The sequence below is a fragment of the Perognathus longimembris genome, chromosome 23 (genome assembly GCF_023159225.1).
Source record: "Perognathus longimembris pacificus isolate PPM17 chromosome 23, ASM2315922v1, whole genome shotgun sequence".
In the NCBI taxonomy this organism is placed as follows: Eukaryota; Metazoa; Chordata; class Mammalia; order Rodentia; family Heteromyidae; genus Perognathus; species Perognathus longimembris.
This window is the reverse complement of record NC_063183.1, coordinates 14,505,300-14,524,845: the sequence shown is the minus strand read 5'-3', so window position 1 is coordinate 14,524,845 and position 19,546 is coordinate 14,505,300. Positions and strand designations below refer to the sequence as shown.

At 55.5% G+C, this 19,546-nt stretch overlaps 2 protein-coding genes across 5 annotated transcripts in view; one reads left to right on the top strand and one right to left on the bottom strand.

Annotated features, from left to right (window-relative positions):
• Ubn1 (ubinuclein 1) overlaps positions 1-2,207 on the top strand; it is a 28,990-nt gene extending 26,783 nt beyond the window's left edge. For all 3 annotated transcript variants that reach the window (XM_048331702.1, XM_048331701.1, XM_048331700.1), the window contains one exon: positions 248-2,207. In XM_048331702.1, the coding sequence (XP_048187659.1) occupies positions 248-297 (50 nt within the window). In that variant the 3' untranslated portion in view covers positions 298-2,207. The remainder of the gene's footprint in view (positions 1-247) is intronic.
• Positions 2,208-2,324: 117 nt separating this feature from the next.
• Positions 2,325-19,546, bottom strand: part of Ppl (periplakin) — a 29,849-nt gene continuing 12,627 nt past the window's right edge. Inside the window, exons 4-22 of one of the 2 annotated variants that reach the window (XM_048331699.1) lie at positions 18,581-18,701; positions 17,799-17,924; positions 17,660-17,701; positions 17,230-17,391; positions 17,024-17,131; positions 15,872-15,967; positions 14,651-14,773; positions 14,183-14,329; positions 13,813-13,964; positions 12,693-12,790; positions 12,363-12,520; positions 11,583-11,761; positions 11,366-11,504; positions 10,480-10,673; positions 8,910-9,060; positions 8,227-8,310; positions 7,081-7,197; positions 6,467-6,559; positions 2,325-5,757 (exon numbers count right to left, since the gene is read on the bottom strand). In XM_048331699.1, coding sequence (XP_048187656.1) covers positions 3,091-5,757; positions 6,467-6,559; positions 7,081-7,197; positions 8,227-8,310; positions 8,910-9,060; positions 10,480-10,673; positions 11,366-11,504; positions 11,583-11,761; positions 12,363-12,520; positions 12,693-12,790; positions 13,813-13,964; positions 14,183-14,329; positions 14,651-14,773; positions 15,872-15,967; positions 17,024-17,131; positions 17,230-17,391; positions 17,660-17,701; positions 17,799-17,924; positions 18,581-18,701 — 4,957 coding nt within the window. In that variant the 3' untranslated portion in view covers positions 2,325-3,090. Of the gene's footprint in view, positions 5,761-6,466; positions 6,560-7,080; positions 7,198-8,226; positions 8,311-8,909; positions 9,061-10,479; positions 10,674-11,365; positions 11,505-11,582; positions 11,762-12,362; positions 12,521-12,692; positions 12,791-13,812; positions 13,965-14,182; positions 14,330-14,650; positions 14,774-15,871; positions 15,968-17,023; positions 17,132-17,229; positions 17,392-17,659; positions 17,702-17,798; positions 17,925-18,580; positions 18,702-19,546 lie in introns of both variants that reach the window. The other variant, XM_048331698.1, reaches the window with a different exon arrangement.

The window sequence follows — 19,546 nt, the reverse complement described above, 5'->3', positions numbered from 1 at the left end:
CAGTCAAACTTCAGGCTGCTGCTGTGTGGACACTGGCCACCTGCTGCAGTGCTGAGACCCGTGCATGCTGTGGGCTGTGCACCTCAGTGCACACAGCCAGAGGCAAGCGTGTGGTGTAGGCCGGAGAACCCACAGCATTGGGGGATGTTTACTGTACAAATGTCCCCCTAGAGGTTTGGCTGTGCTGCCATAAGGGAAGTAAAGCTCCTGAAAGACTTATGTTCTGTTCTTGCTTACTCTTTTCCAGATGCCTCTCAGCTTCACGGGAAAGGGCCTGGAGTATCACGGAAATTGTGACAGCATCAGAGGACAGACATAACTGATGCCTCTGGATGAAAGCCCAACACATAGGTCTCAGATGATGGATGCCTGCCACGCTTGTCCTTCTTGCTGGTTTTCTCCTGGAAGCACTTGTATGCGCCTCCCACTAAGCACTTACTGACCTGGCACTCCGGGCTTCTGTTGCTGGGTGGCGATGGAGGGGCAGTTTTGGGCTGGGGGGTGTGAGGCTGTCATAGGAATCCCTGTGTCTGTGAGCTCTACTGGCAGAGCAGTTGACACAGCTGTTCTAGTTCTCCAGTGTCCTGGCATTTGGTCCGGGAGCCTCAGCACCTTATCAGTTAAGGGCCCCTGGCCACAGGAGCCTCTTGTCCCCAGGCTGTGTGCTCAGAAGGACAAGACCTGGGCCAGAGCCACAGGTGGGAGACCTGATCTCCTTGAAAAATACTCAGAACATCCAATGTGTGCTCACAGGGGGCCAGCCCGCCTCTGAACATGACAGTGAAGGTCTTCTAGAGAAAGACCTTTGTCAATTCAACAAGACAGCTGTGGGCTCAGTTTTCATCCTTACCATTGAATGCATTGGATAGAACGGGGCTGCCCTTCACACATCACATTATAGGAAGACATAATCCCAGTGCCTTTATGGTGGAGCAGAATTTGACAACACAGGTCCATTCAGCCCAAGTGGATCTGACTTGATGTTTTTAGAAGATACGTCTATGTTTAAGACAGTTTTATTTCATTGAGGTTTTATTGTTGCATAGCCTGTAGCCTGTGTTGTCCTGACTTGAAGGTTGTCTGGGTCCGCAGATCCCCGGTCCCAGCCCAGCCAGGGCTCCTGTTTTATTTTTCCAGAGTTGGTGCAGGTGGACTGCAGATCCCAAAGCCCTTTGTGTGAGGGCCGAGGGGTTCTGAGTCACAGATAGACATTCCGGTTGTCTTGTAGAAATTCTTCAGCAGAGCTGCAGGGCAGGCCTCTGAAGTGTCTGCTAGGTAGGGCAGGCCTGGAAGTGCAGCGCTCCCCAGGCAGCGGTTTTGGTGTTGACTCGGGGTGCGCAGAGTAGCTAGAGAGTGGATTGGAGACCGGCGAGGACAGTGACTACAGAGTGCCCATCACCAGGCTGGCCACACTCCCCTAGTAGCCATTTTACACAGGCATTCTGAGTCTGTGCCACACAGTGGGTTTGGCTGGTCCAGCCAGGCAGTGCAAGATGAGAGTATTGGGCATCTCAGCAGCACCTGTGGGGGACATGGGTGCTGATGCTCAGTCTCTCCTCCCCTCCCCTCTTCTGGGAGCAAGACCTCTGTCAGCTGTTTGGTCTGGCCTCTGCTCTGACCCCTTTTGTATGGAAGAACCAATCTGTTTCACATTGGGTCACATGGATTCCTTATCCCTTTATTATATATATTTTTTGCCACTTGGATCTCCAGTTTGTTTACAGAATAGTCTTAGGTAGTAGCAAAAGAGCCAAAGAAGAGATTTGTATAGCCGAGCTCGAAGCCGAGCCGAGGCCATCAGCAAAGGCTCCTCTGCCCGAGACCACCGGGCCCCGCCCCCGTCGGTGCTCCCTCCTCTAGTGCCAGAGCGTGCAGCTGGAGCAGGATGCCCTCATCTTTAGGAATCTAGTGATGCCTCTTGCCTCAGGGAAATGTTTCTTTGATGGGGAGTTTGAGATTTCCTTTTCTTGTTTATGCTTTATTTGTGGTAACGAACGAATGAGTGACTTGAACAGCCACGGCAAGGCAGGTCTGCCGCCAGCTGCAGCAGAGGTGGGCCGACTCAGAGCACTTAGTGGGTGTGGCTGTGTCTTAGGTGTGAGAGGGGCTGTGGCTTTTGTGCAGCGACTATGTTGGTGTTAGGGGGTGGTATGGAAATTGTTAATCTTGTATAAAGCAACTCAATAAATTGTTTCAAGGTTTCCAAACACCTTTTTTCTTTCTTTTCTTTCTGCCATATTTTCGAGTGAATTTTCCTCCCCTAGGAGCTGAGAGCTCAGAGGGAGTAGAGGAGCTGATGAGGAAGAAACACACTGGCCAGGAAGTTAGAATCAAGCCACCAGGTTTTTATTTGCACGCTATAAATACAGCTCCATATTCTTTCCCATATTCTTCCATAGTACATGCAATAGAAGCAGATATTTATTTGTGAGTAATCAACTGTTTCACATACCCCCATACCACTGAGATCATAATGAGCAGGATGTATAAGGAAGGCACTGAACCTAAGGCTGACAGCAGCACCCATGGTGTTGTGTGCTTTGTAGGTCTTTGCATTCCAGAGGCACCAAGCAGTCTGGTGTGTGGCCTGTCTTCCTGGGATAGCCTGGAGATAGTGATGGCCACTCTAGCACCCAGGCCAAGCCTTGTTTTAGGTTCTAGGCAGAGAGCTCAGGTCTCTGTGGTGGGTAGTCACTGCTGAGGCAGCCCAGCCAGAACACGAGGGTGTGAATGAATGAATGTAGATCTACAGCCGGGGCTGGAGAACAGAGAGGTGGAAAGGAAGCCTTCAGCCTTCCATATTGCCATCTGTTGTGCCAAGGTTCCTGCTACCTGGAGTGGGCTATACATGGTCATTCCCAGATTTTTTCTAACCACACAAGGCATCTGGATGACAGGACACAGGAAAGGAGAAACAAGGGTGTGGTGGGATGTTAGAGGAGTCTCCCACAGTTCAAGTGAGGCTGAGACAAGAGTCACTTTTGACTAGGCTAACGCCCTTTCTGCTCACATATGAGCTGTTCTCCGAGCTTCCCAGGAGGGCAGAGACAGCAGGAGGTCACTGGGTTGGAATCCCAGACGGGGCAGGGCCTACTTCTGCCCAGACACCAGAACCGCCAGCTCCTGAATGGACATATCTTTGTTGACATAGCGGTCATACTGAGCAGGGGTCAGCCGGCCGCTCCGCAGGGCATCCTCAATGGAGAACTTCTTACCAGACTTGCGATCATGGATCACTGAGGACTCCCCGTTGGGGCCTTTCACCGATATCTCCTCCCAGTCACACTCTTGGCTTCTAAGTTTCACGAACATGTTCCAGTCGATGAGCCCTGCCCGGCGGGCCTCCTCTGGGGACAGCTCTCGCCCTGTGTCTGGGTCGATGACCACGATGGAGCGCCGCAGGTGATTCTCCCGCTGCTCCCTCTTGACGGCCACCGAGCCCAGGCGTCTCTGCAGCTCATCAATCTCCAGGTCCTTGTCCTTGGACAGCCTCTTGAGTTCATCCAGCTCCCTCTCCAGGGACCACAGTCTGGAGTCCTGGTTGGTGCCGGCATCCACGGAGGTCATCTTTTGCAGATCTCGGGTCTCTGTCCCCACCATTTCAATTTCTGACTGGAGTCTCCGGGTCTCCAACTGCAGGTTTTGCCGCTCCAGCTGCAATTTGTGGTTCTCTTCCCTGAGGAAGTCAAGTTCTTTGGATGACTTGGAGTTGTAGAATTCTAGTTCCGACAGCTTGGCTTCCAGTCGAGTCACCTCAGTATCCAGCTCTCTCTTGCTCCGGCTCTCCTCCTCCAGGCTCTTCCGGAGCTTCTGGATCTCCTGCTCTGTGTCGCCCTTGTCCACCTGGATACTCTCAGAGACTACCACCTTCTCCTTGATCTCCGCCTTCTCCAGGGTGGCCAGCTTTCTACGCAAGGGCTCAAGCTCACCTTCCAGCAGCTGCCTCCTATGCCGCTCCTCGTCGAGCTGGGCTTGAAGCAGGGCATGCTCCCGGGTCTGCTGCGGGTCCGGCTGCAGGACCACCTTCTGCGTGCGGGTCACCTTCTCTCCAGCCTCCGCCTCAGCCTCCTTCTGTTCCAACACTGCCAGCCGCTGCTGCAGGCACTGCACCTCCAGCTCGGCTGCCCTGCGCGCCTGCCTCTCCCGCTCCAGCTCCTCCAGCTGCCGCTCCAGCTCCCCGCGCCGGCGCTGGAGCCGACGGAGCTCAGCCCGCAACTTGTCAATCTGCCGCAGCTCAGCATCGATGCTGTCAGTGAAGGCACTCACCTCGGCCCGCAGGTCCGGCTCCTCCTCGTACTGTACCACCTCCTGGCGTACTACTCTCTCCTTCCCCTGTGCTAGCTCTTCCTCCTTGTTCCTGATCTTCTCCTCCTGGATCACCTGCTCTGCCTGTAGATCTACCTGCTTCTTCTGCTCTTCGGACAGCTTCATGCGTAGAGACTCCACCTCTTCCTTGGTTTGAGGATCTTCCTGGAACTGGAGGATCTCCTGGACCACTTCTCTGGTCTGGACCTGTGGCTTGGTGTCTTTCAGAGACTGGATCTCTTGCTTGAGCTGGTAGATCTCCAGATCACACCTTTCGATCAGTCTGGTCTTGTCCACGATCTCCTCCCTGAGCCGCTGGAGCTCCTTCTCTGTCTCGGGGTCTGTGGTGTACTTGATCACTTCCTTGGTCACTTCCTTCACTTCCACCTGGGGGCCACGCCTCCGCAGGGCCTCCAGCTCGCTCTGGTAGCTCTTGAGCTGCTCCTCAGCACCCCTGTACCTGCGCTCCTGTTCCACCAGCTCCAAGCGAAGGTTAGCTACTTCGCTCTCAGCCTTGGGGTCCGGCCGCACAATCTCCCTGACTTTCTCCTGCACCACCACTTTGGCATTCTCCTCCTCTAAGGCCCAGATCTTCCGGAGCAGCTCCGTCTTCTCCCGCTGGCCAGCGCGAGCCTTGGCCGCCTCATCCTCATACTGGTGGGTGAGCTCACTGACCTCCCTCTCGGCAGCCACGTCCTTCTCCACCTTGAGCACCTCCTTGACGGTGATCTTGCCCTCGGCCATGGCCCGCTCCTTCTCCAACCGCCTGAGCTTGGCCTGCAGGAAGCTCAACTCCTCCTCATGCTTCTCCCGGAGCCGACCTTCCTGCTGGCTCTCTTCCTGCAGCCGCCGGTGCTCGGCCTCCAGCTCTGGATCATTCTGCAGCTTCACTACCTCCTTCTCTATGACCTTCTCTTGCACCTGGCTCTTCTCAGCAGCCAGGGCAGCCACACGCTGCTGCAGGAGGAGCACCTCGGCCTCCCGGGCGCCCTTCTGCCGTCGCAGCACCTCTAGCTCCTCCCGCAGCTGCAGGACCTCATCTGCCTGTGTCTTGTCGGGCTCGATGCGCAGGACTTCCTTCACCACGTACTCCTGGCCTCCGTCGCGCATCTCATGCTCCAGGGCCTTCAGCCGCGCCTGCAGGGCCTCCAGCTCCTCTTGCAGCAGCTGGTTCTTGTGCTGCTCTTCAGCCAAGGTCTGCTGAAGCTTCTGGAAGCTCTCCTCCAGCTCGGGGTCTGGCACCTTCTTGAGCACCTCTTTCCGCACCAGGGACTCCTGTGGCCCCTGGTTCTGCAGGGCCCGGATTTCCTCCTGGGCGCTCCTGACCTCTTTCTCGAGCTGTTGCCTCCTCTCCATCTCCTCCTCCAGTTCCTTCTTGATCTTCCACGGCTCCTCCACGCCGGAGCCTGGCCTGCTCCCTTGCAGAGTCTCCTGGGTCACTTCTGCTTCTGGCTGCTGTGGCAGAGAAGACAACAAAAGCAGTAAGGTGAAAGCCAGGAGAGATTTCTGCTCCCTTGCAAGCAGGTCAGAGTGGTTGCTTGCGATCCCAGAGGGGTTCCACCACTATAGTTCCAGGGCTGCTAGACTCCTAGTTTAGCCTTTTGCAAAGTAGATGAGGCAAACTATCCCCAGCTACAAAGGAGCGAGTGGGAAGTAAATTGCAGTTTCCCAGCTCCGTTCCTGGCCCCAGCGATGTCTGTCATCCTCAGGGTATTTCATGTGCTTGCATTGCCACACATTGTGTACTTTGGGGGCCACCCGCATGTTGGATTTTTCTACACGAGCAGTAGTCCCCCGTCTGGAACTGCTGACTGCACTGAGCAGAGAGTTCCACTCTGCCACCTCTTCTTTATTTTTGTGCTGTTCCTGGGCACAAAGAAAGCTAAGGGCACTATCCCTTAGCTTTTTCATTCAAGGCTGGCTTTATCACTTAAGCCACAGCACATCTTGTGGCTTTTTTGTTTGTTCATTTCTAATTGGAGATAAAGAGTCTCACAGACTTTGCTGCTTTAGACTTGCTTTGAACCCTGATCCTCAGCCCTCAGCCTCCTGAGTAACTAGGATTACAGGCATGAGCCACCAGCACCTGGCTTAGGCCATCCCTCCACAGCAGCGCCAGTTAGAGCAGGTTTAAGAAGGATTTCCTACTAAGACGGATTACCTGTCTCAGGAGATGGAGCGCAAACTCCAGGTTCTGCAGCCTCTGCCTGTTGATGGCGTTAACTTCTGTGAACTTGGCAGCCAGAGTGGCTTCCTACAGAGTAGTTTGAAGAGCGCAGTCAGCAAACAGGAGCTGATAGGCTGAGCGAACCTGATCCAAAGCGCTAGGACACAGTGTGTGCTAAGCCGTGTGGCTAAAGACAGGGGCTTCTTGTCCATACCCCCCTACCCCCCAAGCTCTTCTCTGTCTCAGCAGTGGAAGAATGGTGGTTGACCCAGCCAGAAGATCCAGGCTTTGGTCTTCACCCATGACCTTGAGCTGTTTCTCCCCTACCCCGAGCCTTTGCTTTTCCCATGTCCAGCTCTCCAGTGTATACCTTACTTACTGAGGAGAATGAGGCATCACTTCCCACCTTCCCAAACTGATGGCACAAACCCCCAGCAGGCTGCCTTCCTAGGCACAGCAATGCCACTGCCTGGAACAGGTTCTTACTATCCTTCCCAATGGCTCTATCTCAGGGAGCTCTCGCTCCTATCCCTGCACTGTGTGCATTGCTGAGCCCTGCCTGCCACCCTCCATCTCGCCTCCAGACAGCCCTGCCCCAAGGCGCTCACCTCCTCCTTCACTTTGGCAGCTGGAGACTGCAGCCTGGCTCGCTTGCCCGTGTGGCTGTTCCTTCCATTCTCCAAGTCAAGGAGGGACCGTAGCTTCTCTGCCTCCAGCTCATAGTCCTGGGTGAGAGGGGCAGCACCCAGGGAGGGTTAGCACAGCTGGAAGGACTCTGGAATGTTCTGCCTCCTTCCAGAAGACCAGAACTTTTCTAATCTTCCTCATAGCAGTACCTGGACTGCCCACCAGGAGGCCCCTCAGAGCCATAGTGTGAGCAGTCAACAGCTGAATGATATTCATACAAGGAAAGGTGCTCCCCAAACTCCCCTCCATAGGTAAGAGGCAGGTGGAGTGGCCCTTGTAGATAACGGACAGGCCCAGAGATGACACCCTGCTTCCTCAGCCAACACTGCTCTGCCCAGATGATGGCTTCCCCAACCTGTCTTTAGGTGCACATGTGACAGTTCACATAGGCAAAGTGTGTGTGTGTGTGCGTGCGCACACACGCATGCATGCCAACCCTGGGACTTGAACTCAGGGCCTGGACGCTGTCCTTGAGCTCTTTTGCCCAAGGCTAGCATTCTACCTCTTGAGCCACAGCTCCACTTGTGGCTTTTAGTTTGGTGGTTAATTGGAGATAGGAGTCCCACAGACTTTTCCTGCCTGGGCTGACTTTGAACCTCAATCCCCAGATTTCAGCCTCCTGAGTAGCTAGAATCACAGGCGTGCACCACCACTGCCTGGCCTGAATGGTGTTCTTAATGCAATTTTCTTTGTCCTGCATTACTCTTCGGTGGCTTTTCCTTTAGGATAAATCCTCCTCACCCCACCCCCATTTGCTTTTTCAAGGACCATATATTCTTTTTTTTTTTTTTTTTTGCCAGTCCTGGGCCTTGGACTTAGGGCCTGAGCACTGTCCCTGGCTTCTTTTTGCTCAAGGCTAGCACTCTGCCACCTGAGCCACAGCGCCACTTCTGGCCATTTTCTGTATATGTGGTGCTGGGGAATCGAACCCAGGGCTTCAAGTATACGAGGCAAGCACTCTTGCCATTAGGCCATATCCCCAGCACCAAGGACCATATATTCTCACGGTACTGGATGCCCTGGCTTTCTGGGTAGGAGGAGGCTCCCATGGGGCGGGGGCGGCTCACCTTCACAGCCTGCTGATACTGCTGGGAATTGGTGTAGACTTCCTGAACCTCCTGTTCCCTGCTTGCTAGCTCATCAAGCAGGTTCTGCAAAACAGGATGGAGAGCTTAAAACCAAACCTCGGTGGAGCCTCTAGAGTAGGGGCATGAATGGCTTCCTTGTGAGCACCAGTTCTCTGAGCATCTCTGAGACTGGTGAGGAAGGCCAGGAAGTTGCTTATCTTTGGCAAGACTCAGGTGCTCACTGAGCACCTTCACGGATACTGGATTGGCTTATCTCATTTAATCCTCAGGGTCCCATGAGGTAAGCAGCTCGATCTCCACTGAAGGACAGGAAGCGAAGAATGAGTGAGGTTCTGAGACTGTTGAGGGTTGAGGGCACTGAGTCGAGGAGGGGAGCTCAGCTTGGGATCTGAGATTTTCCCCACAAGGGCTCCCCTAAGTTTCTGTGGCTATGAACCACAGAGCCAGGTCACACAGGGTGGGGAGCTGCTGGCGGCGGGGGAGGGGGTGGTCGGTGCCGAGTAAGACACACAGTGCTTGTTCTGAGTCTGCGCTGGCAGCTGAGATCCAGGGAGGATGGTGCAGCCTGGCCTCTGCCCCTCCGAAAGGAACTTGCTGGCCCTGACTTGCCCTGGCCACCACAGGCCTGCAGAGAAGCAGTGGCAAGCAATCTCGTCTCTCACCTTCTGGTTCTTCAGCTTGGTCTCCACCTGGCTGAGGCTGTCAGTCTCCTGGGGTTCGTAGCTGGGGGTGTTGGACAAGAACTGGAGCACATGGTCATAGCCACGGCGATATTCGTCGTAGGCAGCCCTGGCACTCTGCAGGCTCTGGGCCCTGAGGGGAGGGCACAAAGCTGGTTAGGCCCAGCACAGCGGGCAGAGGCCTCACTGGACAAGCCCTAAACTGCAGGACGGGGGCCTGAGCACTAGATGGCAGAGGCGCTCCCTGCGCAATGCAGAACCTGCAGAACCCAAGGCCAGGACCAGGAAACAAAGTCACAAGTCAGATGAAGCAAAGGGAGTGCTTAGAGGGGGCACAAAGCTTCAAACACTTACACACACAAAAACAACTATCCCAGTCTCCCTTAAGAAAGGAAAATGTGGGGCTGGGTATATGGCCTAGTGGCAAGAGTGCTTGCCTCATATACATGAGGCCCTGGGTTCAATTCCCCAGCACCACATATACAGAAGATGGCCAGAAGTGGCGCTGTGGCTCAAGTGGCAGAGTGCTAGCCTTGAGCAAGAAGAAGCCAGGGACAGTGCTCAGGCCCTGAGTCCAAGCCCCAGGACTGGCCAAAAAAAAAGAAAGGAAAAGAGGTTACAAATTAAACATAATGTAAACAGGAGAAAGGAAATCAGGGAATGGGGAAACAGAAAACAGGAGAGATAAAGCACCAGAATCACACAAATTCTTTATGACAGTCAGGTGACCACACTTACTAGGGAAGGAAACAAATACAGCAAAAGGAGGAGGGACACTGGAGGGACAGGGAAGAGGGGAAGAAGGACACAAAGTAATTGTAATACTATAAAGGGCTTAAACAGAATAGGCAGATTCATTGAAGGCAGATAGATAGCTACTGCTAAAGTGATTTGAGTAGTTTCAAGACTGAGAGGCTGAATTTGTAGATTTGAAAAAAATGTGTGGGCTAAAGTGGCTTAAAGAGTGGACATTGGGGCTGGGAATATGGCCTAGTGGTAGAGTCCTTGACTCATATACATGAAGCCCTGGGTTCAATTCCTCAGCACCACATAAACAGAAAAAGCCAGAAGTTGGGCTGTGGCTCAAGTGGTAGAGTACTAGCCTTAAGCAAAAGGAAGCCAGGGACAGTGCTCAGGCCCTGAGTTCAAGCCCCAGGACTGGCCAAAAAAAATTCCCATCATGAAAGAGAGGGGTATTTATACATGCCCATGAGAAATGGGAGACCATGGAACTCAGGACACGGGCAGCACCTGTAGATGTCACTCATGCCTACTTCCATCCTGCACCTGCCCCAGAGTGTGGAGAGGTATGAGGCTGTGGCTCTGGTGATTACAGGGGGGGGGGGGGAAACAGGGGCGTATTGATGGACAGACCTCGGGCCCGAGGGACAGACCTCCTTGAATCTATTTCTTTGCATATGCGTTGCTTTTTGTGAAAAAGGAAATGATGTAAGGAACAGCCACTGGTGGCATCAGAGAAGCCCCAGCCTGGCACCTGAAGGTAGGCAGGCCCCCATCCCGCCCCAGCCCACCTGCTGGCGGCCCCTCTCACCTGCGCTCCACCTGCTGGCACAGGTTGTCGAAGCGCTGGCACAGCTTGTGCACCTCAGCCTCCTGGCGCTCCAGATCTGGACAGTGCTCCTGGAAGCGGCTGGCCAGGGAGTTTGAGCACTGCTTGACGGCCTGCAGGTTCTGCTCCACCTCACCCAGGAGGGACTTCTGGGCCTGCAGCTCAGAGGCCATGGCCTGTGGGACAGATAAAGAGATGGCTGTGTTGTGGCCAGGGCTCGTAGGGGCCAGGCAACACTGCCTGGGGCCCTGGGGTTGTCTGCTTTGGGAGGGGGCTGAATCAAGGAGCAGGAAGGACAGGCCCTGCCTCAGTTTCCATGTGTGGGTCACTTGTGCAGTGTGCCAGCTCCTCACCACAAACAAAGCTCTGCCAAACTAAAGCCTCCAAACTTCTGGGCTGCCACAAGAATGCCCATCCATCTCCTTGGCTATGAGGCCACTGGAAAGACAGAGATGGAGAAGGGACTGTGTCTGGCCTCCAGCCGCAAATACAGGTGGTGAGCGAGCGGCCACAGGGAGAGGTAGCTATATTTGTCGTGTCTGCAGACCGGCCCTGGGGACTGAGGCCCAGGTGGTCATCCTGGCCACTAGAAGCTGAGATCAGGAGGCTCGTGGTATGGGCCAGCCCAGGCATAAACGTTCGCAAGACCCCCATCGCACCAGAAAAAGCTGGGTGTGGTGGAGCATGCCTGGCCTCCCAGCTATGTGGGGAAGTGTAAACAGGAGGATCAAGGTCCAGACAGGCCCGGAAAGAAGTGTGAAACTGTTTCTCAAAGAACCACATCATCTGTCTTGAGGTAGAGGGTTGATTTACCTGAGTCCCCGACCCAGCTGAGAGGAAGGCCCCACAACCCAGGCCCCAGGTTCACCTCCAGCTCCTGCCTCTTGCTGTCCAGAATGTTCTGGCTCTCTGGCACTGTTTCGTCCTGGATCAGCCAGGTCTCGTGGGAGGCCAGCAGCTCCCGGCCCTGCTGCAGGCTCTTCTCAAGGCGGTTGGCTGTGTCCACCCTAAGTTCACAGGTCAGGGGTAAGGGTGGCTCCCTGACCCCACTGCCTGCCCTCCCCAGCCCTTGGCCTGACACCCACTTCTCCTGGGCCGAGTTGAGCAGCTGCACCAGGCGCTCGTATTTCCGATTAATGTTCTCCACCCGGCTCCTCAGCAAGGGTGCTGTGCCACTGCCGGGGAGTGCCTGGGCGAACGCCTCGCACTCGGCTGTGCTCCGGGCCTTCTCCGCCTCCATCCGCAACACCTCGTTGGTGATGTTCTGTGGGGACCAGAACCCCCGGAATCAGCCACAGCCCACAGCCTCCTCCCAGCGCTGCACCCTAGACAGGCTGTGTGGTAGCAGTGACAAACAGGTGGTCAAGGGGCAGGGCACACGGAGGCTGCCTGGGCTCTGGGGCCTTGTAGCCAGAGGAGTGCGTGCTCTCCACTCATCGGTGCTTTGGACAGGATACAGAAAGGGCGGGCCCAGGTTCCAGAACCTCCCTTCCTCACCCCTGTACCCTCCAAGAGCTCGGTATATGATGAGAGGTGACAAGTGAGGTGGGACACCTGCCCCCGGCCCCATCTTCCAGCTGCCCCATGAGTACAAACCAGCCCGTTTGTTTTAGAAACTATGGTGGGGAGATGGGGGGCTCAAGTGACCTGGTTCTGAAATGCCAGGTGCCTGGCCCGTGTGCCACCCTGCCGCAGCTCACTCAGCGAGGACCCCAGCCACTGCTATGGGTCACATTTGGGGCCATGTCTGGGAGCACCAGAGCCTGGTCCTTGCCCCTGACACCTGCCACAAATGCTTCAGGACCTCACAGATATGAGACGCTGGCCAAGGGCTCAACAGAACCAGGGGCCCAGGCCTGCAGTACCTTGAGGTCCTTGGACCGCTCAGCACTGTCCTGCACAGCCCGTCCCTGCTCCAAGGGTGGCCGCAGGATCCCCGTGACGGCTTTCTCCTGTCTGTCCAAGTCACTGGCCACCTTGTCCAAGCTGGCCAGCAGCTGCCGTCCCTGCAGGTCAGAGGCATCTGCCCAAGGGAGGACACAGGTCAGGGATGATGGTGGGTATGAGGTCCAGGGGGCGCCCAAGAGGCCAGCTGGGACCTAGTCTCCCCCCTGGTCCAGCACCAGCCCCCTCCTGTGCCATGCACAGACTGACTGAGCCAGGGCCCCTGCCCTCCAAGCAGCCCCAACACCAACCTCCAGGGTTCTCCGTCCTCAGCACCTCGTGCCGCTGCTGCAGGGTGCGCTTGCTTCCTGCCGCCTTCTGTCGCACACTTCGGTACTGACTGCCCAAGCTGGAGGACAGCAAGCGTGCTGTGGGACCCCAGCCCCCTACCCACAAGAGGGGAACCCCAGACCCCAGCTGGGCAAGAGCCCAGGGGAGCCAAACATCTCATCTGTGTGTGTGTGTGTCCTTGAACGCAGGACCTCATGTTCTTGCTTGACTTTCTCACTCAAGGCTGGCACTCTCCCTCTTGAGCCACAGCTCTACTTCTGGCTTTTTAACTGGAGATAGAGTCTCACTGACTTTTTCTGCCTGGGCTGGCTTCAAAACAGGATCCTCAGATCTCAGCCTCCTGAGTAGTAGTAAAAATTACAGGCGGAGCCACCTGCACCCATCTCATCAATGCTTTGAGAAATGAGATGCACTAGGCGACTAGCATTGGTTCAAAAGCCCCTCCCTCCTGGCCTTCTTTCCTCTCCCCCTCCTTCCCCTCCGTCATAAGTCTTGCTACCTAAAACAACTTGCTCGTTCGTCTTCTCAACATATCACCTAGGAGAGTGGTACACAGTAGAAGCTTAATAGATAAGTTGTGGACTGAGTAAATGAAAGCATTCCTTGAGTCCTTGACTCTTTGGGCAAAATCTTTAGTATCTATTTTGTACCAGGTACTGAACATACCCTTGAAATACTGACTTCAGAGTCTCTCTGGCCTGAGGCTGGTTCTCTCCCCCACCCCCCACCCCTTCTCCCAGAGTCATCTTAGTGGAATGTGGGAGTTGCTGCAGGAGACCAAAGATGAGGATGTGAAGACCCAGAGCTGAGCCTACAAAACTTGGCCCTAAGCTACACAGCGCAAGTGCAGCAGTGGGTACACCACATGCAAAGGCCCAGAGGCAGGAAGACAAAGTGTCTGCTGGACCAGGCCCCCAAGTCAGCAGACCAACAGCTCTGCCCTCCAGACTCCAAGGAGATGCAGGGCGGGAGATGTCAATCCACTCAACGGAGTCAAGATACCCAGGGAGGTGAAAGGAGGGACCCTAGGAGTCCAGAGGTGGGCCAAATCCACCTTTGCTCCCTCCTTTGTCCTTGTACCTGTCAGCCAGAGCCAGGGCCTCTGGGTCAGTGGGAGGGATGATGAAGCACACGGCGGGGGCAGTCAGCTTGTTCCCAGCGCTATCTGTTAGTTCCCAGCTCTCCCCGTTGTTCTTCTGCAAGGTGTAGCTATAGCCACGGGAGATCAAGCCCTGGGGTGGAGTGGGGGGAACGGTGGAGTGGCAGGCAGAACAGGACATGCAGGACCCCCAACCTTGGTCCAGACACAGGTCCCTGAATCTCAAACCTGGGGAGGCTGGCCCAAGCAGGTTCCCTGAAGTATCATTTGTGGGCCTGGATCTGGCTAGGCTGCCCCTGGGACTTTGCAGTGACGTGCCCCGCCTACCCAGGGCTACAAACAGGGGCTCACCTGGTCACCCTCAAAGTCACAGAGCGCCTCCACAGGGATGGGCTTGAGGGGTGTCTCCCGGCGGAATTTGAGCGGCACCACCTGCTGCCCGCGCCTCTGCAGCCCCCGCACCACATCCTCGTATTTGTCCAGGGCCTTCTCCTGGTCCTGAGAAGAGGGAGCAGGCAGGGGTGAGGCCTGGATAAGGCGGACACCTTTCCTGGCGGGCGGGGCTTGCGTGAGACTGTCGGACCCTGCTGGGTGGGGCTGAAGGCGGGACCTGGGTGAGACTGACAGCTGCTCCAGTGGGCGGGGCCTGTGTGAGACTGGCAGCCTCCTCGAGAGGGCGGGGCCTAGGTGAGACTGGCAGCCGCTCCAGTGGGCGGGGCCGTGAGGCGGCCCCAGGCCGGGCTGCCTGCCAGGCCTGCTCAGAGCAAGGCAGGGAGAGTGGAAAGGCGGGCCCAGGCCGAGTCCCACGCTGCCACTCACGTCCAGCTCACGCAGCAGAAGCTCGATCTGGTATCGGTCCTTGAAGTCGGGGCTGTATTTCTGGTTGAGGTCCGAGTCCACCTTGCGCAGCAGCTCTTGAGCGTCCTTCAAGTCTTTGTGGAACTAGGGGAGACCAGGTGGCCCCATCAGCTCCGCCCACCTCTGCCCAGCTCTCCCCACCTCTGCCCAGCCCCCCCCCCACCTCTGCCCAGCTCCCCCGGCCCAGCTTACCCCCACCTCCACCCAGATCCCTGAGTCTTCACCAGTGTGTGTTGGGGGGGGGGGGTGGTAGGCTTCTCCCATTCCATCTATACACAAAATGCCACCTTGGTGACACAGTCTGTTTTGCTCATATACCCATTAAGTTAGGAGTCTCCAACTCCTTCCCTCTATGTGCTGGGAAAACCCTAACCAGGGATTACATGTTGTTGCCCAAGTTCAGATTTCTATTGAAGACTCCAAGAATCACATCTGCAGCTCTTGTTAAGAAGCACGTACTCTTCTAGAAACAGATGTCTATCAACTAATGACTGGATAAACAGGGTGTGGTCCATCCATGCCACGAAAAACTATATAGCTATGTAAAGGCTATCAACACATGTGCTGGCAAAATGGATGGCCCTCAAGGAGCCAAACACAAAAGGATGTATGGCATGAGTCCACCCCCTACCCCACCCCCAAAACATATTCCAGATAGGAACCCGAGAATACACAAATCCGTAGAGATGCCAAATAGTACACAGGTTATTCTGGGCTGGAGGAAGGGAACGTGAACAGCTGCTGGTGTTTCAGTTTCTGTTGGGCAATATTCTGAAGGTCACCAATTGTCTACTTCAAAGGACTACCATATGCCTGGCATTGTAGTACTCCAGAAACTGGAAGGAGAATGTCTTAAGCCCAAGGAGTTCAAGACTAGACTGGGCTATGTAGTAAAGACACTCTCCCCCTCCCCCAATCTCACTATGGGAGTCAAACACGGTAAGCTTTAGGTTGTATGGCTTTCTCAAAAATTAGAAACCTACACAAATTCCTGGACCCCATGCGTGCGCACACACACACACACACACACACACACACACACACACACTCCACTTGCTTGGGATGCATTGTAATCTTACTGGCATTGCTGGCACCCCAGAAGGCAACCCCACAAGGCTGTGTTGTGTGTGAGCCACCAGGGTCAAGCTGACCCTGGTGTTGGCGGGAGCCAGCAGGTATTACCTGATGGTAATCCTCCATGTACTTCAGGTGACTCTCTTCGCAGATGAGCAGGTTCAGGTACTCCTTCCAGTCTGCATGAACGGCTTCCATGTGGGCCTGCAGGAGGAGGAGTGGGCCGTTCCTGCGGGCTAGGTGCCAATGCCTGGCAGGGACCCAGGCTGGGGGGGGGCAGGTGGCATCTGCCTGGGTGCAGCTCCCATGGAGGTAACCAGCACCTGCTCAGGGATGGCAGGAAGCCAGAACGCAGCATGTCAAAGAGCAAAGGAAGCAGGGCTGCCATGTACAGGTGTACAAGTTGTGCAATACACAAAGGCAAAAAAGAAAAAAAGCAATGCTTACAAGGAAGAGGCACAAGGATCTGGAGTTTGAGGTCAGCCTGGGCTACATGGTAAGACTCTGTCTCCGGAGTTATCACAGTGACACCCTGGGAGTCGGGACGTCCCCGCTAAGCTCCTCCCCAGCCAGACATCATAACAGGCTGTTCCTTAGAAGCTAGGCAGAGACCAGGGGGACTCAAGATCTTAAGGCAAGGGCTGGGAGTGTGGCTCAAGCTGATAGACTGGCTTGGTGGTAGAGTAGCAGGGCGCTGGTGGCTCCTAGCTATTCAGGAAACTGAGATCTGAGCATTGTGGTTCAAAGCCAGACCAGGCAGGAAAGTCTGTGAGCCTTCAGAACTATAAGCACCCATCCTCCTATAGTCCAAAGCTACCCAGTTTATGGTATTTGGTGCGGCAGCCTCAGGAAGCCATCATACAGGTATCTAGAAGTCCAGGCATAGCCAGTATGGTAGCTCATGCCTGTAATCCCAGCTACTTGAGATTAGGAGGATCATATTTCAAGGCGAGGCTGGGCAGAAGTTTTGTGAGACTTCCATCTTAACCAATAGAGGGGCCTGGGAGTAAACGCCTGTTATTCCAGCTATGGGATGGAAAGGTAGGAAAGTCTCAATTTAGGCACTCTTCCAGGCAAGGGGAGAGAGAGAGAGAGAGAGAGAGAGAGAGAGAGAGAGAGAGGAGGGAAGGAGAGGGAGAGGGAAAGGGAGAGAACTCAGTGGTAGAGCACCTGCTTAGCAAGCATGAGGCCCTGAGTTCAAACCCTAGCAGTACCACCAAAAAAAAAAGTCTTGGGCCCACTCCCCAGGCGCATGCGCACCTCAATGGAGTTCCTCCCCGGGTGGTCAGCTGCCAGTAGTTGATCTCCCTCACTGTGCAGCTTGTTGATTCTCTCTTCTTTGGCCTCCAGATTCCGGTTGATAAAATTCTGCATGAAGGACAGGAGTAGGGCTGGATGGAGCTCCGCCTGGCAGCCCCGGGCCCCCTCCCGCCACCCTCCTGCACCCTGGTGGGCCTGGTACCCACCTCATACTGGCGCCGGCGGCTGGGGAAGTCCAGGTTGCGATCACTCCAGTCGTACTGCACGCGGGCCTTGGCCTGCTGGTCCAGCCAGTACAACTCATTGGTGCAGCGCTGCATGTAATCCTGCAGCGAGCTCAGGTGTTGCTGTCGGGCCTGGGACGCAGCCTGGGGGCAGCATGGGGTGGGGACAGCGCTTGGACCCGGCCTGGCCTCGCCCCCCCACTTCCCGCCTGGCCAGCACACCTGCCCCAGCCCCAGCTAAGGGCTGGGAACTGTCTCCTTCCAACTTAACCCCCTCACATTCTCTTGGGAACATTGATTGTGAGATCCCATCTTCACGAACAGATAGATGGGTATCACAGGGAATGCCTGTTGCTCCCCACGCCCCAAGTTTCCTGTTCCGTAAGGTAACAATCTCCTCAGAATTTCTTACCAGCAGCTTCTGGTACTTGGCCTGCAGCTCGCTGTTCTGTTCCTGCAGGCAGGAGGGGTGGAGAGGGGGTGCTCAGGTTAGATCTAGGTACAGGAGTGCCCCTTCCCCAGTCCCTGACATCACCTGTCTGCACCCCTACCTTGTCCCCATCCTTAGCCAGGTGGGCCCCGATGGCCTTGACCTCGTTGTGGAAGATGTTGTGCTGTTCCACCTGGCTGTCTACCAGCGGCAGCTCCGTCCCAAAACCCTGGCCACTCAGCTTGTCCTGGTGGGGACGGGAAGGGAGGCAGCTGGTGGAGGGCACCCGGACTGGCCTGTGTGCCCGGAGGGTGGGCAATGCTGTCTCCAGCCATGGATGGCAGGGAGCGGCTGCAGGCACCTCAGCCGTATGTGCTGCTTCTGGGCTTGAACTCAAGGCTTGGGCACTGTCCTTGAACTCTTTTGCTCGAGGCTGGTGCTCTACCACTTTGAGCCACAGCTCCACTTCCAGCTTTCTGCTGGTTCATTGGAGATAAGAGTCTCACAGACTTCCCTGCCCAGGCTGGCTTTGAACTGTGATCCTCATATCTCAGCCTCCTGGGTAGCTAGGACTACAGGCGTGAGCCACCAGAGCCTGCTGACATATCTTTATTATCCTCTTGGCCACTGTGGCCACTGGGCTGCTGTCTCATTTCATAGATGGGGACAGAGGCGAGACCACTGGAAGTCACCTGCCCTGGGTCTCAGAGCCCTGCCAGGACCCCAACAACCTGGGAGTGTCAGGCACAGCTCCACATCTGCTATGTGACCCCAGACTTGGCTCCGTCCTTTTCTGAGCCTGGTTTTTCTCAGGAGCACATTGGAAGACACAAGATGGAGACCCCCACTCCACCCCGGCGGGTAGGCCTCTTCCCACTCCCACGGGTCCCACCCGCGTCCTACCAGCTTCTCTTCCACCAGTGACGCCCAGTTGACCTGGGGGTCCATCTCCTTCACCGCCAGGCTGTAGATCTGCTTGTGTTTCTTGCGGAGATTGGCTACTCGCTCTTTTAGCTGGCGGATGCTGGGGAGTGGGGTGGGGATGTGTGAGTGGGCCCCCTTGGTCTTGAATTCCAGCCCCTCTACTGGTTCCTGTCACCGCTCCTGCCCACTGCCCCCAACCCAACAACTTCAACCTTCTTTCTCTCACCATTTCCCAGCAGGCTACGCTGTGCCCAGAGCCCTAGAAGGTTCTAGAAGAACAGGACACATATTTACTGAAGACACTATCCTGAGGTGATATGTGCCATACTTGGGGCAAGTACAGGGTGTGCCAGGCACCCACAGTACTCTGCTCCCATCAGGGGAAGAGGTGCAGATCCAGGAGGGCCCCAGGCTAGACCCCCCATGGGGAGCTAGGAGCTTGTGAGTTCTGGCAGGATCAGGCACGGGAGACTTTGCTGCACAAATGCTCAGAGGTCAGACAAAAGGGCTGCTCTAGGAGCCCCAGTCACATTCTGACCACAACAAAGGATGCTCAGCCCTAGGAGTCTCAGTTTCCCCAGATGCACACTGGGGTCACCAAAAGTTGTCAAAAAAAAAAATGCCCAGTGGGAATGCACGAAGCCCTGGGTTTGATTCCTCAGCACCACATAAACAGAAAAAGCCGGAAGTGACGCTGTGGCTCAAGTGGCAGAGTGCTAGCCTTGAGCAAAAAGAAGCCAGGAACAGTGCTCAGGCCTGGAGTCCAAGCCCCAGAACTGGCCAAAACAAAACAAAACAAACAAAAACAAGCCCAGTGCCAGTGGCTCACACCTGTAATCTTACCTACTCAGCAGGCTGAGATCTGAGAATCAAAGGTCAAAGCCAGCCTGCTCAGGGAAAAACCCATGAGACTCATATCTCCAAATAGCCACTGAAAAGCAGGAA